At 44.9% G+C, this 24,407-nt stretch overlaps 1 protein-coding gene across 1 annotated transcript in view; it reads right to left on the bottom strand.

The window, feature by feature from the left end:
- The window catches only part of MNAT1 (MNAT1 component of CDK activating kinase), a 144,165-nt gene that overhangs the window by 72,440 nt on the left and 47,318 nt on the right, over positions 1–24,407 (bottom strand). The window contains exons 4-6 of the mRNA XM_083737633.1: positions 21,188–21,291; positions 19,624–19,764; positions 9,830–9,955 (exon numbers count right to left, since the gene is read on the bottom strand). Coding sequence (XP_083593759.1) covers positions 9,830–9,955; positions 19,624–19,764; positions 21,188–21,291 — 371 coding nt within the window. The remainder of the gene's footprint in view (positions 1–9,829; positions 9,956–19,623; positions 19,765–21,187; positions 21,292–24,407) is intronic.

Below are 24,407 nucleotides of genomic sequence, written 5' to 3'. Positions count from 1 at the left end.
GCACATGGTCAAAAAAACCCCACGGTTAACAAAAGAAGGAATGCAATAGACTTCGTCTTTTTTAAAAAAGAAAAAAAACCCAGACAGCAGAAATGAGAAGTTATATTGAGATAATCTATTAAATGTGCTTGCATTGCACGGATGATGTGCTGTTCCGTCAGAAAGCATGTAGGAAGTCAGCATTTATCCAAAGTGTGAAGTACTTCCATGTGCTTAAAACGTGATCTTTCCAAAGCAAACAACAGCGGAAAGAGGAGGGAAAAACAAAGAGTATCTATTCCCCGCCAGCTATTTTTTGGCTAGTTCTATGAGACACCTTCCGTCTTTCAGTACTGGTCGTTCTTGCACAGCTTAGGCGAACAACACAGGAAGAGACAGCAAAAAAATCAGCACTAAAAACCCTGGGAGTCCACCGATGAGTATTTACTTACTAATGGATATACTGGCGCCCTGTCTTCTGGTCTCTAAAGATATACAAGGTGGTTAACAACATGTTGGAAATATTAGAAAATAATAATAAACAAAAAGAAGACAGGCACAGAGAAATGAACGCAACAGAAAACTGCAGGGAACAGGGGCACCATACCAAAGCAATGCCTTTTTCCAGCATCTAAAGATCAGCAGAGGGTGGACAGAACAAGCATCCCCCAGGGAGGATGTTCCACAGCCATGGTGCCACTGTTGATAAGGCCCTGCCCTGATCCTGATGACGATGATGATTTACATTTGTTTATCTTGCCCAGCGCAATCCATAGCGACTTACAAAAAAAACCCCGACAGACAAAAAACCCCACATTAAAACCAACTGGAAAAAGAAGTACATTAAAAACATCCCACCCACCTCTAAAAAGCCACAGCTAGTTCAAGACCAATGGCCCAGTGACAGAGGAATGTTTTTGACTGGCACCTAGGTTGCAATTTTCAGCTGAAACCACTTGAAGCATCCATTGTGTTGAGCTATTTCAATTGCTGTTTCATTGCAAAGAGCTGAAAGTCTGTACATTTTGATAACAAGCCTGATTTGCAAGGGGTGTTGAATAATTTCGATTGCAACTGTATATAATGATGGTGCCAAGCAAGCCTCCCTGGGGAGAGCATTCCACAAATGAGGAGCCAGCACAGAAGAGGCCCATTCTCATGTTGCCATCCTCCGGACCTCTTGTGGAGGGGGCACATGAGAGTCTCAGGGGATGGTGATCCCCTCCATTATAACCTTGCCAGCAGAGGGACCTAAAGTATCGTGGATACCATATACAGCCTGCAACAAAGCATACATTGCAACCTAGTCTGTGGCTACAACAGAACGTTTATTTTCTTTTTGGGGGGGTGTAGAGGGCTGAGAGCAGGACGCGGGTGGTGATGTGGGTTAAACCACAGAGCCAAGGATCAGAAGGTCGGTGGTTCGAATCCCCGCGACGGGCAGAGCTCCCGTTGCTTGGTCCCAGCTCCTGCCAACCTAGCAGTTCGAAAGCAAGTCAAGTGCAAGTAGATAAATAGGTACCACTCTGGCGGGAAGGTAAATGGTGTTTCCGTACGCTGCTCTGGTTCGCCACAAGCGGCTTGGTCATGCTGGCCACATGACCCAGAAGCTGTATGCTGGCTCCCTTGGCCAATAAAGCGAGATGAGCGCCGCAACCCCAGAGTTGGTCACGACTAGACCTAATGGTCAGGGGTCCCTTTACCTTTACCTTAGAGGCTGAGAGCACTAGGGAAGATCTTTCTGGAAACACCCTGGCGAGTCCTGAGTGAGTGTTTGCATGTCCCATAAGCCAGGGGTAGGCAACCTAAGGCCCAGGGGCCGGATGCGTCCCATTCGCCTTCTCAATTGGAATCAGCGTGTTTTTACATGAGCAGAATGTGTCCTTTTATTTAAAATGCATCGGCAGATGAAGATGATGGACTATATGGAACTTGCCGAACTGACCGGGAGACTCCAAGACCAGAGAGCAGAGACGGTGGAAGAAGACTGGAAGAAGTTTAAGGAATATTTGGAAAAAATATGTTAATGTTTAAACCTTAGAATAGCTTTGGAAGTGGATATAGGCTGTAGGGTTAGAAGTAGAAATAGGGTATTTAAAATAGTATTATTTGTAAGTGATAAAATGTGAAGTTATTTTAAAACAAAAAGATGGTTAGAAATTATGATATATGTTAACTGCTAAAGATGAAGTAAAATGAAAATCAGGTGGGACTTGGGGAAGCCCACTTAACAATGTTTAGAAAAATAAGGATATGACAAGAATTTGTTTTTATTGTTTGTCTTTTCTGTTTCGGTTTTTTATTTGTGTTATAAAATAAATATTTTTGGGGGGGGATGCATCTCTGGGTTATTTGTGGGACATAGGAATTCATTCATTTCCCCCCAAAAAATATAGTCTGTCCCACCACATGGCCTGAGGGACGGTGGACCAGCCCACGGCTGAAAAAATGTTGCTGACCCCTGCCATTGGCTACTGAAACCTCGGTGGATGACTTGGGTGGTCCAGTTGATGTCAGGGACTGGACTGAGGAGGAATGGTGGATATCGCCCTCCTCAACCTTTCAGAGAAGAGGAAGACAGTATAGATTTACAACACTGGTTTGCAGAAGGTCACAGCTCAGAGACAGATGAGGGGCAAAGCTGGGAAATAATGGGAGGGCAGGGAGAAGAGTGGAAGCAGCCGGCTGACACATTATCACTAGAAAGCATTCCAGACTCCCCCTTCTCCCAGAACCTGGAGAGCATTAAAAGTAGGAGAGGAAAGAGCTAAGAGACAAGTGGCCCTAAGCAGATACAGCAATGGAAGTGGGGTGGAGATTACTCTGAGCAATGCCATTACTCCAAGGGGCTGCCTTCTAAGCCTCTCTTTGTGAATACTGAATAAAAGACTTTGGCAAGAGCTTTTCTTGTTTATCTATCCCTGGCAGCCTGCTGTGGGGGGGATCGGATTCCCTGACACCTGACAGTTGTGCAAGTACTTGCATAGCTGTCAACCGTCCCTTATTGGCAGGAAACTCCCTTATCCCAGCGCCGTGTCCCACTGCTGTCCCTTATTGATGATGTCCCTTAAATTTCCCGGGTTTCAAAGGAAGCAGCTCCTCTCCCTCCCTCCCTGCCAGCCAGGGAGGAAGGAGGCTCCAACTGTGTTGCTTGGCTGCGTTGCTCACCCAATAAGGAGTCTAAGAACGACTGGGGGGTGGAGCTTGCATGCCTTGTGCTGATCAAACCGGCTGTGTTCCCTGGGGACTCGCCTTTGCTCAGCGCTTCCCTGCGGAGAGGTGACGGTGGTTTTCCTTGCTGCATCCCCTTTGCCGGGTTGCTGCGCTGTGGGAACCACCGCTTGAGGCTTCGTTTGGCTGCTGGATGGGCTTTCTGCCTTTGGCTCGGAGGGGCTCAGAAGTTGAACATACCTGTGCTGGGAAAATCTCTTATTTTGGCTGCTGATCCCTTATTTTCGAGGCTGCTGGTCCCTTATTTTCAAATCTATAAGTTGACAGCTATGTATTTGGTACAACATCAACACAAATTGGAAGGCTGTGGTGTATTCTGTTGAAGTTCTGCTCACCTTGATGCCCAATGGCAATAGCTGCCCTGCTACTGGACCGTCCCCAAACAGTTGTGTTGGGGGACTTCAATATTCACACCAAGTCTCTATGGGAGGCTCTTGAGTTTCCTAGTGAGTTCTGTGTAGGGACAATCACAGAGTTGTAGAGTTGGCAGACATCCTGAGGATCATCTTGTCCAAGCACCTCCAATACAGCTCTCCCATATGGGGATTGAACCTGCAACCTTGGCATTATCAGCAGCACATTCTAACCAACTGAGCTATACAGTGAATCCTTGAATACAGTGGATCAATGAACAAGCACAGGATCATAATTTGCCTACTAGGTAGCAGTGCCAAAGAACGCTTACTTCTCCACCACCATTACATTCTGGAGTTGCTCCCGAGCTGGGCTATTCTGTACAACAAACTACCTGATGAAAACCTTATGATGAAGGGGCATCAGAGCCCCTAGAAGCTGTGCCCAATCAGCAGAACATCTTGTGGGCTCCACTTTTGGTGGGGTCAACCGGGAGTTTGGAACTTGCTGTCATCAATATGCCGGCAACCTTCAGCTCAGTCTCAGGCTACTGCATGCAAATCAGGTGAGGCTGTGTGGATGCTGGGCCTCTGGCTGGAGGCGGAAATGGGCAGGATGATGACCAATAAAATGACTTATTAGTCACTTACGATTAAAAAAACAACACTAAACTAAACTAAACTAAAAACTAAATCCAAGCTAATTGAGCTGAATGCTTGACACTCTGAAAGATCGGCAATTACATAGTAATCCCCAGGCTAATTGGGACGCAGGTGGCGCTGTGGGTTAAAGCCTCAGCGCCTAGGACTTGCCGATCGAAAGGTCGGCGGTTCGAATCCCTGCGGCGGGGTGCGCTCCCGTCGTTCGGTCCCAGCGCCTGCCAACCTAGCAGTTCGAAAGCACCTCCGGGTGCAAGTAGATAAATAGGGACCGCTTACCAGCGGGAAGGTAAACGGCGTTTCCGTGTGCGGCTCTGGCTCGCCAGAGCAGCGATGTCACGCTGGCCACGTGACCCGGAAGTGTCTCCGGACAGCGCTGGCCCCTGGCCTCTTGAGTGAGATGGGCGCACAACCCCAGAGTCTGTCAAGACTGGCCCGTACGGGCAGGGGTACCTTTACCTTTACCTTTTATGCACTAGTTGGCAGGTTAGCACTCATTTAAAAAAAGAAAAACTGATCCAATGACAGGCTGCTTTTCAACACACTCTGTCTTGCTTACACTTCAAATAACAAAAAAAGAAGAGGGAAAAGGAGGAAATAGCCCAAACCTCTCAAATGTAGCTAAACATGTTCCTACTTGAACCTTTTCTTTGCTAAGAACGTTTTAATTTTCTAATGTGGCTGAAAGGTCTTTGTTATATCCGCCACAACAACAACAATAAACTCCAGGCTTTGTGTCTGGCCTGAGACATTCCAGTGCACAACAGAAATCTACAAACTCTTTCCAGAAGGGAGAGTCCCATTGCCCCAGCTTCTGCTAGCTCAACAACTTGGTTGAATCCGGCCCTATATTTTTCAGAAAGTTGTTTGCTCTGCAGTTGGACAGCTCTTAAGATTCCACAACCAAATGTTGCATGGCAGTTCCTGAGATCGAGGAGTAGGTTTTCATCTATGTTCAGATACAGTTGGGCACCATTTTGAATCAAGACGGTGGACTGAACTGTTCAAAAAAATTGAAACACTGAATTTAAATACTCCCAAGCAGCACTGGGGAGAGAGATTGATAATAAGAACATAAGAAGAGCCCTGCTAGTTCAGATCAAAAGCTCTGTCTGGTCCACCATCTTGCTTCCCACAATGGCCAGTCAAAACCAGATACCGCATGGAAGCATACATGATGAAGGCATGAACCCCCACCTCTACCCTGCAACTGTCTTTCTCCACAGGGAGGTAAGATGTTCTTCTATACCCGATCACCCCAATGGTACGCATAGTTCTGTACTTTCTACAAGGATAGCCAACATGGTGGCCTTCCAGGTGTTGTTGAAACAAACCTCCCTTCATCCCCAACCACCATGAAGTGTGCAACTGAAGCTGCTTCTTCTACAAGAAGATAGAGCAGCTGGGGGAATTATGCCAGCACACAGATGCTCCTTGCAAAATATCCAGAAAGTGCCCATGCATTTTTCAGCGGCATGCATGAAATTTTCATGATGCACTTTTAAGGTTGAGCATTTGCCTTTTGCACAGTGAGGACAGGTAAAGGGGTCCTGGAAAGCTTTTTCCAAATGTTTTATGGTAGGGGCATATGGGAAAAATGGAAGGTGAAAATTAAGTGGAGTTACTAAGAATTAAAAATGTGTGCCTCTGGTTAGTAAAGGTAAAGGTAAAGGGACCCCTGACCGTTAGGTCTAGTCGTGGCCGACTCTGGGGTTGCGGCACTCTTCTCGCTTTATTGGCCGAGGAAGCCGGCGTACAGCTTCCGGGTCATGTGGCCAGCATGACTAAGCCGCTTCTGGTGAACCAGAGCAGCGCACGGAAATGCCATTTACCTTCCCACCGGAGCGGTACCTATATATCTACTTGCACTTTGACGTGTTTCGAACTGCTAGGTTGGCAGGAGCAGGGATCGAGCAACAGGAGCTCACCCCGTCGCAGGGATTCGAACCGCCGACCTTCTGATCAGCAAGTCCCAGGCTCTGTGGTTTAACCCACAGTGCCACCCCTGTCTCTTGTGCCTCTGGTTGGTTTTGTGCATTGCCCTTTGAATGTGATTGATTGTTTGTGTGTCTGGCCCTGCAGCCCTTTGCCTAAAAAACATTCCAGAGCATCCCTGCACCCACAGTACTTGTGTCAACAGAGAAAAACAAGGCTGGCCCTAGATTTTGAATTTGCAAATGCTGGGACCATGAGCCTCCCTGAACCAAAAACCACCAGCGACTTGGCGAACAATGCTGCTAAGATGATGCAGTTGGCAGAACTCTGTCCTGTTCCATATCCAACAGATTGCATATTGCAGGGGGTTTGGCAAGACCCTGAAAGAAAGGCTGTGAGCTCTTCCACTACTGCTACACGCTGCATTTTGCTGAATGGGAAGCTTTCTGAATGTGGCCTCCTCACCCAATCAAACCATGAGCAAATGTACTAGGGTAGCCCATCAATGCCAGGATTATGGAAGGGCCATCATCTCCCATGAGAACTTCCTTCAGAGGCCTTCTCCGGGGGTCCCCATCTACAGAGGACAGTTAAGAAATGAATAGGGACAGCACCGTATCAGTCGTGGTGCCCGGAATATGGAATGGTCTCCCCGACACCTTTTGTTTATTAGCTTTTAGGTGACAGGTGATGTTTTTGTGGATAATATTTCAGGGCAGCTTTATCATTTGACTGCTGACTTGTTGCTGATGGTTTTATTGCTGGCCTCCTCTCGCTGCTGTTTGAGACATTTTTATTGCCACATTTGTTTTAAATTTAGAGCTTTAATTTCTGTTGTTAGCTGCCTGGAAAGCTGTTTTGCCGAAAGGCAGGGGGAAATTAATATTTTGAAATCAGTAGTTCCATACCTCTCTCCTGGAAACAGCTCGCACGTCAGAGAGAGCTGGAAGATAAGTAGGACATCTAGGCCCTGTAATATCTTCTGATAGAAAGAGGAGGAAGAGGGAAGAAGAAGAAGAAGAAGAAGAGTTTGGATTTGATATCCCGCCTTTCACTCCCTTTAAGGAGTCTCAAAGCAGCTAACATTCTCCTTTCCCTTCCTCCCCCACAACAAACACTCTGTGAGGTGAGTGGGGCTGAGAGACTTCAAAGAAGTGTGACTGGCCCAAGGTCACCCAGCAGCTGCAGGTGGAGGAGTGGAGACTCGAACCCGGTTCTCCAGATTACGAGACTACCGCTCTTAACCACTACACCACACTGGCGGAGGAGGAGGAGGAGGAGGAGGAGGAGGAGGAGGAAGAAGAAGAAGAAGAAGAAGAAGAAGAAGAAGAAGAAGAAGAAGAAGAAGAAGAAGAAGCTCCTCCTCCTCCTCCTCCTCCTCCATGGTTATTGCTATCCATTTCCCAGCAGATGCCATTTTTTAGATCGAGCTTCCAAGGACCACATGCCAGTAGAAGGCAGGGCCAGAGGCAAAAGTGGGCAAGTACTAAATGTAAGTTTATGCTTGTACAGAAGTCGAGTTTCTACAAATGCTCACGCATCCCTGTGTAGCCTCAACCCAACGTCATGGCGGGTGTCGGGTGCAGCTCTGCAATAACTCACAAGCTGTCACCGACGTTAACTCTTTATTCAAAGAAACAAAACAGCTCAGGCCTAGTGAGCACAGCAACCAATGAGGTCCTCGCCTTCCCACGGCTCCCTAAATCTCCTCCTCCCTGGGTCCTTCCTAAGCAATGTGAGACTCCATTGCCTTGACTGTTTTTGCTCCCCCTTTTTTTATACCTCTTCTGGTTCTGGGAGGTTTTTATACCTCTTCTGGTTCACAGCAGGTTTTTTTATGTTTGATAAGTTTTTAATGTCTGATGTTTAGTTGCATTTTTATACGTGTTCAAAGTCGCCACAGCCAGATGGGTGGGGTGTAAGTAATAAAATTATTGTTGTTGTCCCACTGCCAATCCCTTGGCTCTGAGCCTTCCTCCCTTGGGGGTTCCCCAGCTGGTGCCCCCCCACCCCTCTGCATCCAGCCAAGCATTATTAGATTTCAAGGACACTTGCCAGGCCGGCAAACACACTAGGGCATTGAAGGAGGGGTGAGGGGTGTTGTTGTTGTTGTTGTTGTTGTTGTTGTTGTTGTTGTTACTGTTATCATTATTAATACCCAGCCCATCCGGTTGGGTTTCCCCATCCACTCTGGGCGGCTTACAGCATATCTAAAAACATGGTTTGGCCTGGGAAGTGTTCCAAGGGCCAGAGAGAAAGGCTTTGAGGGCAATATCTGCCCCCCGATCTTGAGTTTTCCTACTCCTGCTGCAGAGAATTCTCTCTATGCCAGATATGTCTCTGTAAAGAGTAGCAGGTAAGGGAAGCTAAGTCCATGCAGAAGCTAGATCCCCAGGAAAAATCAAGAATCCCGGGTAAGATCCCTTTTGCCAAAATATGGGCTGGACACATGCTAACACAAGACTTTGGCCAACCTGTCTGTAAGGGTAAAAAAGTTTGCAGCTTGCTTTAGCTGCCAATTATCTGAAGTGTTCTTACAGAAATCACGCTGAACCTCTTCACCGTTTACAAGATTGACGTTCCAGATAAAACTGCTCCAAATGGCATTGGGATATTTGAGGAATTAAGTAATTATCTCCATACAATGCATTTTGCTACAGGGAACCAACAAAAATGTGTTAAAACAAGCAGGGAAAGCTTTGGAGGGCTAACATCGAGGGAGGAAAGAAAAGGAAAAGCATTTCAACATTGCATGCAATCGGCCCTATTTTTTATTTTGAATTAAGAGAGCAAGGAGCGTTTAAGCAGCACAGAAGATTAAGTCATTACCCAAACAAAAGCTACTTGTGGCTTTGTTAACTACTGAGCAACTAGAAAGTATGGCAGAGTCGCTTGCGCAATCATGGAGTTCTTGTGTACCTACGGATTGTGCAAACACCACTTAGACTTATCGGGTTGCGTCCAATGAAGTTGTTTGGTTAACACAAGGATATCTACTCGCACCACGCAACTTCCTGTCCTCTCCCTGCACATCCCTGCATGCCCCCCTCCAAATCTGCTCCAGAGGGCTGGGTGGAACCCCCAAAACAGTTTGGGGGGCATGGAGAGCACACACAGAGGAGAGGGAGGGGAAGCTCTATTCTGTGAGTGGAAGCCCTTATGCGAATTGAACCATTTTGTTGGGTAAAACCCAAAGAATGTTGGAAGGGATTCTAGTTCAACACACACACACGCGCCAATCACTCTAAACAGAGGTCTGCCTACTTCCACCATCACAAGCCGACTCAGAATAGGCGACACACATACCATGTGGAAATCTGGTTCACACCAGATTGCATGCACCAGTGTAGCACATAATGTATTTGGGGGAGAGGGTTATATTGTAAACCACTCTGTGATCTTCGGATGAGGAGTGGTATAGAAATTTAATAAATAATAATAATCCCCCTCCTTTATTTATTTTTTAACCACCGCCTTCAAATTTACATTATACCAACACTATTTAAGTGCGACCACAAAGTTTGATGCGGGCATGGTGTTAAATGCAAGTCAAATGTAGATCTCAAAGACCAAGACGGAAGAAGCTAAAGACTGCGATGCAGAATGCAGAAAACTCATCCCTCTCCCCCCCCCTCCCCGCCACACATATGCACAAAAATGTCTGCCCTTACCATTTTGATGCCAGTTGAAAATGCAACTGGCTTGACTGGTTTGGGAATCTCCAGTTGCATTTCGAGTTGGGTAGACCTGTCTTTGTGCTGGGCCAACAGCAAAGAAGCCGGAAGATGAGAACTTTCCTGTAAATGGAATTAAGGAGAGAGAGAAATAAGACAGAGTAAAATATTTAAAAGGCATAAACAATTCACCATTAGTGCCGTATATTCCTAGAATGACAAATTGCATCTCAAAAGGCTGTTTTCAGGAGAACAGGACACGGCTCGATACTCCTGGTTTACCAGAAAACGATCACTTTCAGTAATAAGAAAAAGCTGCATTAGCCTCATAAATCAGAGGGACTTGCAAACAGCCATTTTTATAGATTCCACATTAAATGACAATATAACAAGCTCCTTATTTCAGAAGGCCAAATGCAGCCATTATGTATTAAAAAATGTTTTTTTAAGTAATAATAATTAGAACTTAATCACAAAAACAAGCAGCACAGAAAGTCATCTAACTTGGATCAGATGTTTATCTAAGACGCATTCTTTCGACCAATGAACTCCATCCAGTTTCAAATTGGTTCTCCATTAGATTTCACCTGAGGCCGTTTGGAGGTGATCCTCGCTCCCCCTTTGCACAATAGCACTATTGTACACGCAACCAACAGCATATTTATTTTCTCCTTTAGTGATTTCTCTTTAGGGAGGCCAGTCAAAACCTTTCCTATTTTAAAAGAAAATGGGTGTGCGTGCACATACGAAGCAATGAAAGTTGCTGAAAAACGAAGTTAAAATTACTTAAATTTTTATGAGCAAGAGAAACAACAGAAGGATTGTTAATGCGGGCAAACACTCTGCATACCAAGGAACAAGAAATCAAATTATTGGCTGAACTGACTCCCGAGCTTTGACGGGAACTAGATGCAATGCCCGCCGCGGGCATGAGACCAAAAATGGCAGATTTCTCCCCTCCTCCTGATATGCAGTTAAGAAAACGAATTATGTAGTATCACAGTGCACATTTTTCTGCTCCACTTCTGTAGGGCAGGACAGTGCATGTGATGATATGGCTTGAGGAAAAACTCCTGGAGGATAAGGTTAGGAATTGCTGCTAGTCATGATGGTACAAATAATAAAATTATCATTATTATCCTTATCGTCATCATCATCTCCATTATCAGAGGCAGACTGCTGGCGAACACCAGTTGCAAGAAAACACAAGTGGGAACTAGGGCTGGGCAATATCTGGTTTTCAACATCATGATATATCACCAATGAAACATTGCAATATACCAATGTATCACAAAGTCTGACATAAGGATGGAGGCATTGGCTGGCTTCCCAGTTTTCCCCGCATCGTGATTTTGGCCGACACCTGCTCTTGTGATTCGCTGTCCTGACAGAGCTAACAGGGGCTGTGGGAATCAAGAGAGGCAGTGGCTGGCTTCACGTTTTTCCCTACATTGATCCAGCCGCAAAGCTCTTCTTATTTTCCTATTGCTCATACAGAGCAGATTGTGCCAGTTTTGGAACAGCGACACTGGAAACTGGTGCATTTCTGAGCACAATTCAAAGCGTTGGTTGTACCCTACAAAACCCTCAATTGCAAGGGGTCAGGGTACAAAATTTTAAAGGACCACATTCTCCTGGATGAATCTGCCTGGCTTCAAATCAGCTCCAGAAGCTCTGCTTTGGCTGCCCATCAGCATCAACACTGAAGTTGGGAATGGGGTGAAAGGAGACAGGGGCTTTTCAGTGGTGGCCCCACAGATTGCAGAACTCCATTCTCAGGGAGATTCTCCTGGCAGTGTTTTTATTTTCAGCACCAGGCGAAAATTCGGTTTCCAAAGCTCTTTAGTTCTGTCTATATTTTTTGCTGGATATTCTAAACTGCCCGCTCAATTCTCTCTTTGTTTCATTTTAATGTCACTTTGTAAACCCCTCTAAAAGCCACGGCTGAGTAAATATGTTAAAGAAATAAACAGTGCACTGCGTGAAGCAGCAGTATATTTTTCCCCAGTCCGGAGCTTACCTGCCAATCAAGCCTTGTTCCAAACCTCTTGTTTGACATGTGAGTAAACGTGTATATATAAACACCATCCACTCAAGCTCTCAGCTGCCATCTCCCAATATTATTTCACAGAACAATTGAATCATCAAACTTAAAATGACCCTAGAGATCCTTCCGCTTCTGTTCTCTACAGCGTACAGAGGCAGAAATAGCCAGGCAAGGAGACATGGGAGAGGAGACAGGACTGGCCATCGGCAAGGCTAGAGTGCTTGCCTCCAGATGCAGCAAGGCTCCCATCAACTCCCAGCAGCAGGCCATTGGCCGGTGATTATGGGATTATAGTCCAGCGACATCAAGGGACTGGATTGGCCCAATTTTGGCACAGAAACTTCTTTGGTCACCCTGTATGATGACCTCTGTCAAGAGAGAGACATGGGAAACATGTCCCTGTTAATTTTTCTCGACCTCTCAGCGGCTTTCGATACCATCAACCATGGTATCCTTCTGGAGCAACTGTCCAAACTAGAGATGGGTGGCACCGCTTTACGGTGGTTCCAGTCCAACTTGGATGGTCATTCCCAGAGGGTATTGCTTGGGAAAGCTTTGCAGCACCGTGGAACCTTCGATGTGGAGTTCCGCAAGGCTCAATCCTATCCCCTATGTTGTTTAACATCTACATGAAACCGCTGGGCGAGGTTGTCCGGAGGTTTGGAGTACGTTGCCAGCAATATGCCGATGACACTCAGCTCTATTTCTCCTTTACATCTGCAGGCGAGGCAGTGGAAGTGCTAGACCAGTGGCTTGCCTTGGTAATGGACTGGATGAGAGCCAGCAAACCAAGGCTCAATCCAGATAAGATTGAGGCACTGTTGGTGGGTGGTTCCCTAGACCAGATGGGTGGGAGATCGCCTGCTCTTGATGGGGTTAGACGGCCTCTGAAGGAGCAGGTTCGTAGCTTGGGGGTACTCCGGGATCCTGTGCTGTTGCTTGAGGCTCAGGTGGCCTCAGTGGCCCAGAGTGCCTTCCATCAGCTTCAGCTGGTGGTCCAGCTACGCCCCACCAGCTACCAGCTGGTGGTCCAGCTACAGGGATAGCCTAACTACTGTTGTCTATGCTCTGGCAACCTCAAGGTTAGATTACTGCAATGCATTATACGTAGGGCTAGCCTCTGAAGACGGTTTGGAAACTTCAGCTAGTGCACAATTCAGCAGCCAGGTTGCTCACTGGAGCAAGACAGTTTGAGCATATTACATCGATCCTGGTCCGACTGCACTGGCTACCAATTAGTTTCCGGGCCCAATTCAAAGTGCTGGTTTTGACCTATAAAGCCTTAAATGGCTCAGGACCGCAATACCTCAAGGATCACCTCTTTCCATATGAACCCACCCAGACCCTGAAATCATCTTCTGAGGCCTTTCTTCATGTGCCTCCTCCTCGAGAGGTCCGGAGGGTGGCAACATGAGAACAGGGCCTTATCTGCTGTGGCTCCCTGGCTGTGGAATGCTCTCCCCAGGGAAGTTCGCCTGGCAGCTTCATTATACACCTTGCGCCAGGCAAAGGTGTATATACATTTTGTGCCAGGCAAAAACGTTCATTTTTAACCAGGCCTTTCGTTTATTTGGTTGACATCCTATGCCCTTTTAAAATGTAGGGTTTGGGGGGGTATTGAGTTGTTGTTTTTATTTTGATTATGTATTTTCTGGTTTAATATTTTGATTTTATTCTAGTGAACTGCCCTGAGGCCTCTGGGTATAGGGTGGTATAATAATAATAATAATAATAATAATAATAATAATAATAATAAGGCACCACGTTGTCTATCTCTGCTATGAAAAGGGACCCAACCCCTCTAGGGTGATCCTGGGAATTTAAAAACACAGTTTATGAACTGAAAGGGGAAATTTCCAGGTCATACAGTCACAAAGAGGGAACCCAAAAAGCATGTGGGCAATTTCTGTATAATGCAAGGAAGTCATACAGAGACGGATGCTAATAATAATAATCAACAATAACTTTATTATTTATATGCCGCTCATCTAACTGGGTTGCCCCAGCCACTCCGTGCAGCTTCTAGCAAAATACAAAAACACAATAAAACATCAAACATTAAAAACTTCCCTAAACAGATGTCTTCTAAAAGGTGTGTAGCTCTTTATCTCCTTGACATCTGACGGGAGGGCGTTCCACAGGGCGGGCGCTACTACCAAGAAGGCCCTCTGCCTGGTTCCCTGTAACTTCACTTCTTCCAAACCAAAACAAAAATAATCCTTCAAGTAGCACCTTAAAGACCAACTAAGTCAGTTCTTGGTATGAGCTTTCGTGTGCATGCACACTTCTTCAGATACACTCTGAAGAAGTGTGCATGCACATGAAAGCTCATACCAAGAACTGACTTAGTTGGTCTTTAAGGTGCTACTGGAAGGATTTTTTTGTTTTGTTTTGTTTTGACTATGGCAGACCAACACGGCTACCTATCTGTAACTGTTCACTTCTTGCAGGGAGGGAACTTCACTGCAAGGGTCAACCTCCATGTCCGGGCTGAACTTGGGGGTAGAGACTATAAGAGGGATGCTGTCTGGAATGCAGAGGGCTTGTTTATAGATTCAGAAGCATCCCAGAACTACTTAAGCTCTATCCCATCAGAATGATCACCTGCACTCCATAAGGCATGAGGTTCTCACCACCAATGCAAACTGAGGTTTTTTTTTGCTTTTAAAGAAAAAAATTAATTGAGAATTCACAAAGGAGATTGTGGATATTCCCTTTAGGGTGGAAAGAAACACAAACAAGAACCTTCTTTCCCCCTCCCCCTGCCCTTCGCATTACCTTTCAGTCATTAACAACATATTTAGATATGTTTAGTAGCAATGTGTGCACAAATGTCATTAAGTTACCTATTTTGGTCATGTTATAAAGATTATTTATAACTGCTCTTTTTTTTTTTTTTGCAAGCCATCTGGCAAAATGGATTTCCAGTAAAACCAACTGCTGTGTAAGAAAACAATGTCCGCCCCGTATAAATTAAAAGAGCATTTAAAGCTGAGTTGGAAACACTTTGGTGACTCAGTTTAACCCCACCCCCCACCCCCACTCCAGCCATTAAAAGAAATAAATTGTTAGTACTGGAGCTGTTGTGAACTTCAGACTATGTCTACCTTACAGCTTGCCTCCTTACAGCTTGCCTCCCCTCCCCTGCCACTTGAGATAAAGAGATAGGGCTTTCTGTCATGTTTCCCCATGTACTGGGAGAAATGTCTTGCCTACTGACCATGTGAAATGATTAGAGGGTCACACTACAATTGGGGACAACAGAATTCAAATCCCCATTCAGCCATGAAGCTCAGTGGGTGACTTTGGAACAATCGCTGCCTAAATTACGCAACTCCCGACCAAGTAAGGACCATGTGGCCCCTTTTCTGCAAATCACTGGAATACCAGCAAAGACTGTGGTTGATTAGTTATTATTTTAATTTGTATACCACCTTTATCTTCCAGGGATTTTAAGGTGGTGTAGATCAGAGCTTTCCAAACTGTGTCTCGCGACACAACCATGCGTTGGCTGCAGTGTGCAGGTGTGTCATGCCAACGTTCCCCGTGTGCTTCCCGGGGCTGGAAAGGGGTTAGTTTTAACCTCCAGTTTACTAGTAAAACCGATTTACTGTGTCACAAAATGATGCATGTCTAAAAAGTGTGCCAGCGACATGAAGCTTGGGAAGCTCTGGTGTAGGTGGCTTTCTCCCCCCCCCCCCCATTTCGTCCTCACAACAATCCTGTGAGGTAGGCTAGGAGAGGGTGACTAGTCCAAGGTCACCCAGTGAACCTCATGCCTGAGTAGGGATTTGAACCCTGCTCTTCCAGGTCCTAGTCCAATGATCTAACCATTACACCACACCGGCTCATTTGGTGTGGATTTTCTCTTCGCTGGGCTTTTGTTTGTCTGTGCTGCTGAATTTTCATATATTCCTCTTTTCTGCATTAGGTAACATTGGCTGTTTACTTCCCATCATGTTGAATTTACTTGGGCTTTCATGTCCAGTCAATTGCAACCAATGATTTTTTTTTGGTGGGGGGGGGGGGAGGGACTGCAGAAACTCCCGAAGCCAGGCTATGGGAAAAATTATCTCAGACATTACAAAAGGAAGGGGAAGGTAGGGAGTAGCGCAGCTGCAGTTTTCTTCAACAGCTGCGGATTTCGGACAGCCCCGGAGTTTGGCTTGATTTTGCTTATTGCCATAACACAGCATTCAAAAGCATTATTTCAGTAGCTTTGTTGTTAGGCTTTGGAATGTCCTGGTCTGCTTTACGTTTTTACCAGAGGCTGCTTTGGAAGTATTTTACACACAAGGACGCATCTGTGAAGGTTTCGGGGGGGGGGGCAGGGAGGAAGTCTGTCCTTCAAAGCCCTCTCTTGGGACCTTTAAGCTTTCTTTTTTTAAAAAAAGAACCCCATAGAGAGAGAGACTAGGCTCACAGGCAACTTCCCCCCTTAGCCCACCCAGATTCTTTTAGCTGTCATAGCTTAAAGCAGGGGTGGCCAATACGAAACCATTGAGATGTGGCTGTACTACGATCCCCATCAGCCAGCAAGAGCAATGATGATGGGAGTTGTAGTCCAAAATCTCTGGAGGGGCCCACATTGGCTATTCCTGGCTTAAAGGATGTTATTGCTTGAGATCTGGCTCTCAAAGGGTACCGTATTTTTTGCACCATAAGACGCACCTGACCATAAGACTCACCTAGTTTTTTTTTGGGGGGGGGGTATTCAAGGAAAAAAATATTATTTAAAGGGAGCGCTGAGCAGAGCCTGTATGCATCCCAGGCTCTGCTCAGCGCTCCCTTTCATGAGCCGCGTGGAGTGTGTGTGCAGCGCTTGTAGGCTTTTCCCCGAGGAGGGAGAAGGGCAGCCCGTCAGTGACAGATGCTACTTGCCCAAAGATGGAAGGAGAACAATCGGCCTACAAAAGAAGAATGGCAGATAAAGGTGTGGACTATGCCGAATTGGCAAAAATGACCGGGGAAACCAGAGAGCAAAAGGACCAGTTTAACAAAGAATGGGGAAATTTTCTAAGTTACTTGAAAGAACACTGTAAACAACTGAAAACATTGGCAGGATTCTGAAAATATTTGCAATGAAGCCAGAACTATGACAAAAACTGAGTTTTAAGAAAATATGGAGAATATGATATAATGCAGTTTGAAAAGAGGATCTGGGGAAACCATGGAGGGAAGTTCCAGGATTCTGAGAATCCTTTTTGCAAAATGATCATGATTTATGTATGGTGATAAATGTTAAAAGTGAAAATGAATTTCAAAAATGTTTAAAAAGAAAACCTGGAGAGCAGCTGCCAGTCAGTGTAGACACAACTAAGCCAAATGGATGAATGGTCTGACTCTGCATAAGGCATGTAGTGCGTTCCTGCCTTGCCCACCTGTTTGGGCTCTAAGTGCATCCATATGCTCAACAGCCACTTTGATAATGCAGGGGAAGTGACAGAGACTATAGACTTAAGAAAAGAAGAAGGGAAGGAGGGAAAACAACCAGACCCTGAGCAGGTTGCAAGGTCTTTAAAAATTATACTGTTCTGCTGCCTGCAAGGTCAAAGGCTACACAGGATTTCCTTTTTCTGTCAACATCCAAGAAGGGGAGCATGCCAAAATGTCTAGGCCCGTGGCCCAGGAATAATTAAAAAATACAATACCTCCCCTTTAAAAAATTAAAAAACCCACATGCCCCCTTGCTCCCAAGCGAGGTTCTCCCTGGGTATAGCCGCCCGCTCAATAAAACCACCTCTTAAATCACCTGACACTAAATCTCCTTCCCGTTTCAGTGGCTATCCCTCAGGGTCAGATAAGGAGTTCAGGTGCTCAGCTTTCCCAAAGGAAGAACGGAAACAGAAGAGAAATAAAAACACATCAACAATTGGATAGGACTATTAAAGCAGAACAATAAAAAGTGTTGTTGGGGTTTTTGGGAGGAGGGGGTGCAAGACAGGAAGAAAGTGAAATCCAGCTGGTGGGCTCGTAACAAGAGACCCAGAGGAGAGGAGAAGGGGGAAGTGAACATTATGGGGTGCAATGGAGGAACCATGTGGCCAAAATGAAAATTCAGGTTGGGCCATGATGCCAATAGAGTAGCCAAGGTGTGTTTTTTAAAAGATCTGACACAGCCTGATGACCAGTCCTGTACACAACTGGCAGACTGACGGAATACCTCCTCTGGTGGCAGGGGGTGGAAGACAGAAAAAGAGCCAGTCGCCAGAATAAACCAGTCATTCTCCTGCTCCAGCCTACAGAGCCAGTGTGGGATAATTGGTTACCGTATGGGACTTGGACCAGAAAGGCTGGGGTTTAAACCCCCATTGGTGGTGAGACCTGCTGAGCGACCTCTGTACTCTGCCTAACCTACATTGCAGGATTGCTGTGAGGAATAAAACACAAGGAGACACGCGTCACTCTGAAATCCTTGGGAGGAAGGGTGGGATACAAAACGTACGCACCGAGACAAACTGTGTGTACAAACTGACAAAAGAGCCGCTGCCAGATGGGTGGCTCCTAATGCAATCTAATCACCGCTCTCCCACTGCAAGCTGCAAAAGGAATTGCCATCAACTTCCCACAATATCTGGAGTGTTGCAGTTTTGCTGTGTGCACATCCTGCTATGGTCTGTGCAACCCATTCTTCTGGGGAAGAAGGGAAAAAATCAGAGTTGCTGCAGTCTGCAAAAAGGCAGATCCTCAGGGAAAACGCAGAATCATCAATACTGGAGTTTGGTGGTCATGTTTTAACCTTTAAAGCCCTATACGGCCTAGGACCCTCGTACCTACGGGACCACCTCTCCTAGTATGTCCCAAGGAGGATATTACGGTCTTCAAATAAAAACATCTTGGAGGTCCCAGGCCACAGAGAGGTTAGGCTGGCCTCAACCAGAGCCAAGGCTTTTTCGGCTGTGGCCCCAATCTGGTGGAACGCTCTGTCACAAGAGACTAGGGCCCTGCGGGACTTGACATCTTTCCACATGGCCTACAAGACAGAGCTGTTCCACCAGGCCTTTGACCAAGGCACAGTGTGACCCCCTCCTTTGGTAATCCTCATAGAACTCTATCCCAATGGTTGCCATTAATTTGACTCTGAATTGATTTTAGAATGAATTGATTTTAGAATGTATTTCAATTAATTGATTGTGATTTTATGCAAACTGTGTTATTTTTACTGTTGTTAGCCGCTCTGAGCCCAGCTTTGGCTGGGGAGGGCGGGATATAAATAAATTATTTATTATTATTTATGTGGATGTCCCATCAAAAAGTGACTAAACAAAGCATGGCAATAATAATAATACAGTGGCACCTCAGGTTACATACGCTTCAGGTTACAAACTTCAGGTTACACACTCCTCTAACCCATAAATAGCGCTTCAGGTTAAGAACTTTGCTTCAGGATAAGAACAGAAATTGGGCTCTGGCGGCACAGCAGCAGCAGGAGGCCCCATTAGCTAAAGTGGTGCTTCAGGTTAAGAACAGTTTCAGGTTAAGTACGGACCTCCGGAATAAGTACTTAACCCAAGGTACCACTGTAATGTAATTATTTATACCCCACCCATCTAGCTGAGTTTCCCCAGCCACTATAAGTAGCCTAGTGTGGGAACATCATCTTTTTGGGAGTGGAACCTAGGAGAAGTGTCATTTGTCTTCGGTGGCATGATATAGGAATAAGCCAGACAAACAGAGAGAGAGAGAATCTGCCCATTTCCATATTAAGTAATAGAGATGCCCTTCTGGATGCTGCATCACCTACCAGCTTATCGAGAAGGTCCTGCTTGTTCTTCCTCTTCAGCATCTGTTGCATTTGCTCCTCCTTTTGTATAAGAAGCCGCCTGATCTCGCTTTCCTGCCGCTCAACCTCGAGAGCCTCTTCCAGCTCCTCTTGCTCTCGAGACTAAGAGAGAGAAAACAGGGAGCACTTGGGAGGTAAAGCCAAAGAAAAGGGTGTCTCAACAATGACCATCGCAGCAGAAAAACAATGGCATAGCTGTCAACTTACAGATTTGAAAATAAGGGACCAGAAGCCTCGAAAATAAGGGAACAGCAGCCAAAATAAGGGATTTTCCCAGCGCAGGTATGTTCAACTTCTGAGCCCCTCCGAGCCAAAGGCAGAAAGCCCATCCAGCAGCCAAACGAAGCCTCAAGCGGTGGTTCCCACAGCGCAGCAACCCGGCAAAGGGGATGCAGCAAGGGAAACCACCGTCACCTCTCCGCTGGGAAGCGCTGAGCAAAGGCGAGTCCCCAGGCAACACGGCCGATTTAATCGGCACAAGGCATGCAAGCTCCACCCCCCAGTTGTTCTTAGACTCCTTATTGGGTGAGCAACGCAGTCAAGCAACACAGTTGGAGCCTCCCTCCTCACTGGCCGGCAGGGAGGGAAGGAGAGGAGCTGCTTCCTTTGAAACCCGGGAAATTTAAGGGACATCATCAATAAGGGACAGCAGTGGGACATAGTGCTGGGATAAGGGACTTTCCCGCCAAATAAGGGATGATTGACAGCTATGCAATGGGAAGAACAAACCTTTGACTGAGCCATGCTTTGGAACATCACAAAGGCTCGTTCCCCAGAGGTGGTGAACTTGCGCCTAGGCTGCACCACTTCAGACCACTTCAGATGGAATGCAACTAAACACGAACAAGCAAAAAGGTTTTCCTCCAGATAGAATGCTAGTATATCCAGGGGGAGAATCCAGCCTGAGATGCTAGTTCTCCATGTAAATAAAAATTATTTTTTGAGTAGAATTCACTGGGTCCCCTCCATCACCTACTTGCAAGCTGAAGTGACAGAGGTCATGCACACACACAAAATACATCAGAACTAAGCTGAGTTTCAAATACTATAAAGCAGCCAGGGAATTGCTCTCTCCTTCCTCAGTATGTTTAGAATGATGTGCGGGCTAAGCTTCAGACTTGCGAAACAGCAACAGGTACTGAAGCACAACTCCCTTGCATGTCTCCTTACTCGTTCTGAATATGGGTGCCAGCACAGCTTTCCTGTGTGTTTGCTCTAATTACAAGACAGACTCAGAATGCTACATATAAAATTATATAAAATATATTTTTTGGTTTTGTTCTCCAGCCCAAAGAACATGCCTTAAATTTTTTCAAACTTAGCTTGCTTTATTTAAGCCACTACTTTACCCATTCAGAAGACTGTCTATAGTGGACCAAGACTTTTTTGCTCTAGCAAGCCTACTATTTTGGATACTGGACAGAACTAGGGTTTTTTTATTTAAAAAAATGCCATTGTTTCTTTTGGCAAATAACCCAAAGAACTGTAAACAAAACAAAACAAAAGCCAACCCTAGGCAACTTACCAGCTTGATCTTATTTTTTTGAATGACTTCCTTGTTTTCCTTCTGATACATCTCCATCTTCTTTCTTGTATTTTCTACATCAATGTTGTTGGTCAGGTTGAACACTAGATCAACGTTTTATGAATTAGCAGTGGGGAAGAGAGGGGTGAAGAAAAGAAACAAAGCTATATATTAAACAGCAGTCATAACAAAGCATTACTTTTATTCAAGGACAATGTTTTCTAAAAATATATTCCCGCCTTAAAATTAAGACTCCGTTTCTATCACCAGAAATCTTAAGTAAGATACCTAGGGATAAACATAACAGCGAAGAATATGAGTCTATTTAAGGATAACTATGAAAAGTGTTGGTCTGAAATTAAAAGGGATTTAGAAGTTTGGTCAAGATTGAAACTTTCCTTGTCAGGACGAATTGCTGCTATAAAGATGAATGTATTGCCCAAAATGCTGTTTTTGTTCCAGACTTTACAGATTGTGGATAAAATGGAGTGTTTTGGGAGGTGGCAAAGAGATATTTCCAAATTTGTCTGGCAGGGCAAAAAGCCCAGAATTAAGTTTAAGATACTAACTGATGCTAAAGAAAGAGGGGGCGTTGCCCTGCCAGACTTAAAGTTGTACTATGAATCAGCAGCTTTCTGCTGGTTGAAAGACTGGCTGCTTCTTGAAAACACTGAGTTTTGGATTTGGAAGGTTTTAACAATGCTTATGGATGGCATGCATATTTGTGGTATGACAAGGTCTAAAGTCATAAGGCTTTCAAGAACCATATTGTCAGGAAAGCAGTGTTCAATGTCTGGATAAAATATAAAGACTTATTGGAGAATAAAACCCCAAGGTGGCTATCACCAATGGAAGCTAAGGCCCGGAAAAGACTCAATATGGAGGCCAAATGGCCGAAATATTGGGAAATAATAGAAAAAGATGGAGATAATTGGAGGTTGCAGAGTTTGGAGAAATTAAAAGATAAAGTGTGAGATTGGTTACATTATGCTCAGATCAAAGAAGTTTTTAAGTTGGATAAAAAGATAGGATTCCAGGTGGAAAAATCAAAGTTAGAAACGGAATTGTTAGAACCTAAGACTAAGGTACTTTCAAGAATGTATAATTTGCTGCTAAAATGGAATACACAAGATGAAACGGTCAAATCAGCTATGATAAAATGGGCACAGGACATTGGGTACAATATCATGTTTGCTGACTGGGAAAGGTTATGGACCACCGGTTTGAAATTCACGGCATGTAATGCCTTGAAAGAAAATATTATGAAAATGATATATAGGTGGTACATGACTCCAGTCAAGCTTGCAAAAATATACCATTTGTCTGATAATAAATGTTGGAAATGTAAAGAAACTGAAGGAACGTTCTTTCACCTCTGGTGGACCTGCCCTAGAGTTATTGCTTTCTGGGAAATGATATATAATGAGTTGAAAAAGGTATTTAAGTATACCTTCCCTAAGAAACCAGAGGCCTTTCTTTTGGGCATCGTCGGCCAGAGGGTGTTAAAGAAGGACCGAACATTTTTTATGTATGCAACAACAGCAGCAAGGATACTTGTCGCCAAGCATTGGAAAACCCAAGATTTGCCCACACTGGAAGAATGGCAGACGGAACTGATAGACTATATGGAGCTAGCAGAAATGACTGGCAGAATCCGAGACCTGGGAGAAGAGGCTGTGGAGGAGGACTGGAAGAAATTTAAGGACTATTTACAAAAATATTGTAAATTGCATGAGTGTTAAGAAAGATGTAAGATTATTAACAATATGGCACCATTAAGCTAGTTAAAAGGAATATGAAGATAAATGAAAATATAAGAAAAGATAAATTTTGGATAAATATTATGCTAAAATTAAGCTTTTAAGGTTTGGGTAAAATTATCTAAAATTAGGGACACAATATTGGAAAATTATAAGAATTGAAACAAGGTGATAAATTGCTGGGTAAAGCTCGAAAAACTTGGAACGCAGGAACGAGAGATGCGAGGAAGTCTAAAGAAGTGAAGAAAATATGGTTATTGTAAAATTATATGTTATTTTGTTTGTTTTTTCTATTGTATTAAGAAAATCTTTAATAAATATCTTTTTTAAAAAAATATTAATTTCTGCTACTATTTCCCCGCACCCTGAAATTTGAAAAGATTTAAGTAACAACATACCTCATGCATAATTATACACAGTGCTTTTTTCGGGGGGTGCAGGGGTACGCATACCCCTAAACATTTTGTGAATCTAAGTTTGGCCTCATTGAGGGGCAGTATTTCAATATGAGTAGGAAAATGAGAGTGCCCCTAAACATTTTTTTTAAGGAAAAAAGCACCGATTATACATATAGATGTATTTAATTTTCTAGTTTATCCTGGTTGCGAGACAATTGTTCACAAAAAGGCAATCACAAAAGGATTTGAGCGTGCGTGACACAAATTCAAATGCAACGTTTGATATCTGCATTAAGCAGAGCAGCAAACCTTTTGAACTGCACTTCTTTTCTTTAGCAAATAGGAAGGCAACGACAAGCTTTCATCTTCAGTTCCTAACTGGCCAAAAGCCAGGTCATCAAACCTCCCACATTGACCCTATGTGTCTCGTGACCTGTGTATTCTTCACTGCCCTAGCACCCTTGACCTCATTGGCTTAGCTACTCTGATGTCAAAGAAGGGCTGGGCAGCCAACAGCTCAGCAGCTTAGTACTAATGGTGGGGCGAGGGAGGGGGTGCTTGGGATTTTCCTCTTTCATTGTTCATGGGATACCACTGGCTAGCATTCAGAGCCATTGGCTGGAAACGGACAGACAACACTTGCGGTTATGTATGAAATGGGATATAAGACTGCCAGCGTTTGTGTATGATTGGTACTTTTAAAAAATTGGGTTCTTCCTATTTCAAATGGGGTTTATGTTTTCTTTTCCAAGCTAGGAGTACCCATTGCTGGCTTCAGCTTCTACGCAGGGCTTTTTGGGGGAGACATAAATCAGGGCTGGGGAACCTCAAGCTCAGAGGCTGAATTCTGCTGGAATGTAGCCTAGTATACAACTGTTAAGTGTCACCCTAACCCACTGTTAGTATGACACCACCCCCCAGACACCTGCTCAAGAGGGAATGTGGCATTAAAGGTAAAGGTAAAGGGACCTCTGACCATTAGGTCCAGTCGTGGCCGACTCTGGGGTTGCAGCGCTCATCTCGCTTTATTGGCCGATAGAGCTGACATTTGTCCGCAGACAA

This window comes from Podarcis gaigeae (assembly GCF_964106915.1).
Source record: "Podarcis gaigeae genome assembly, chromosome: 1".
In the NCBI taxonomy this organism is placed as follows: Eukaryota; Metazoa; Chordata; class Lepidosauria; order Squamata; family Lacertidae; genus Podarcis; species Podarcis gaigeae.
The sequence above is the reverse complement of the archived record's forward strand: the minus strand, read 5'-3'. Positions and strand labels throughout refer to the sequence as shown.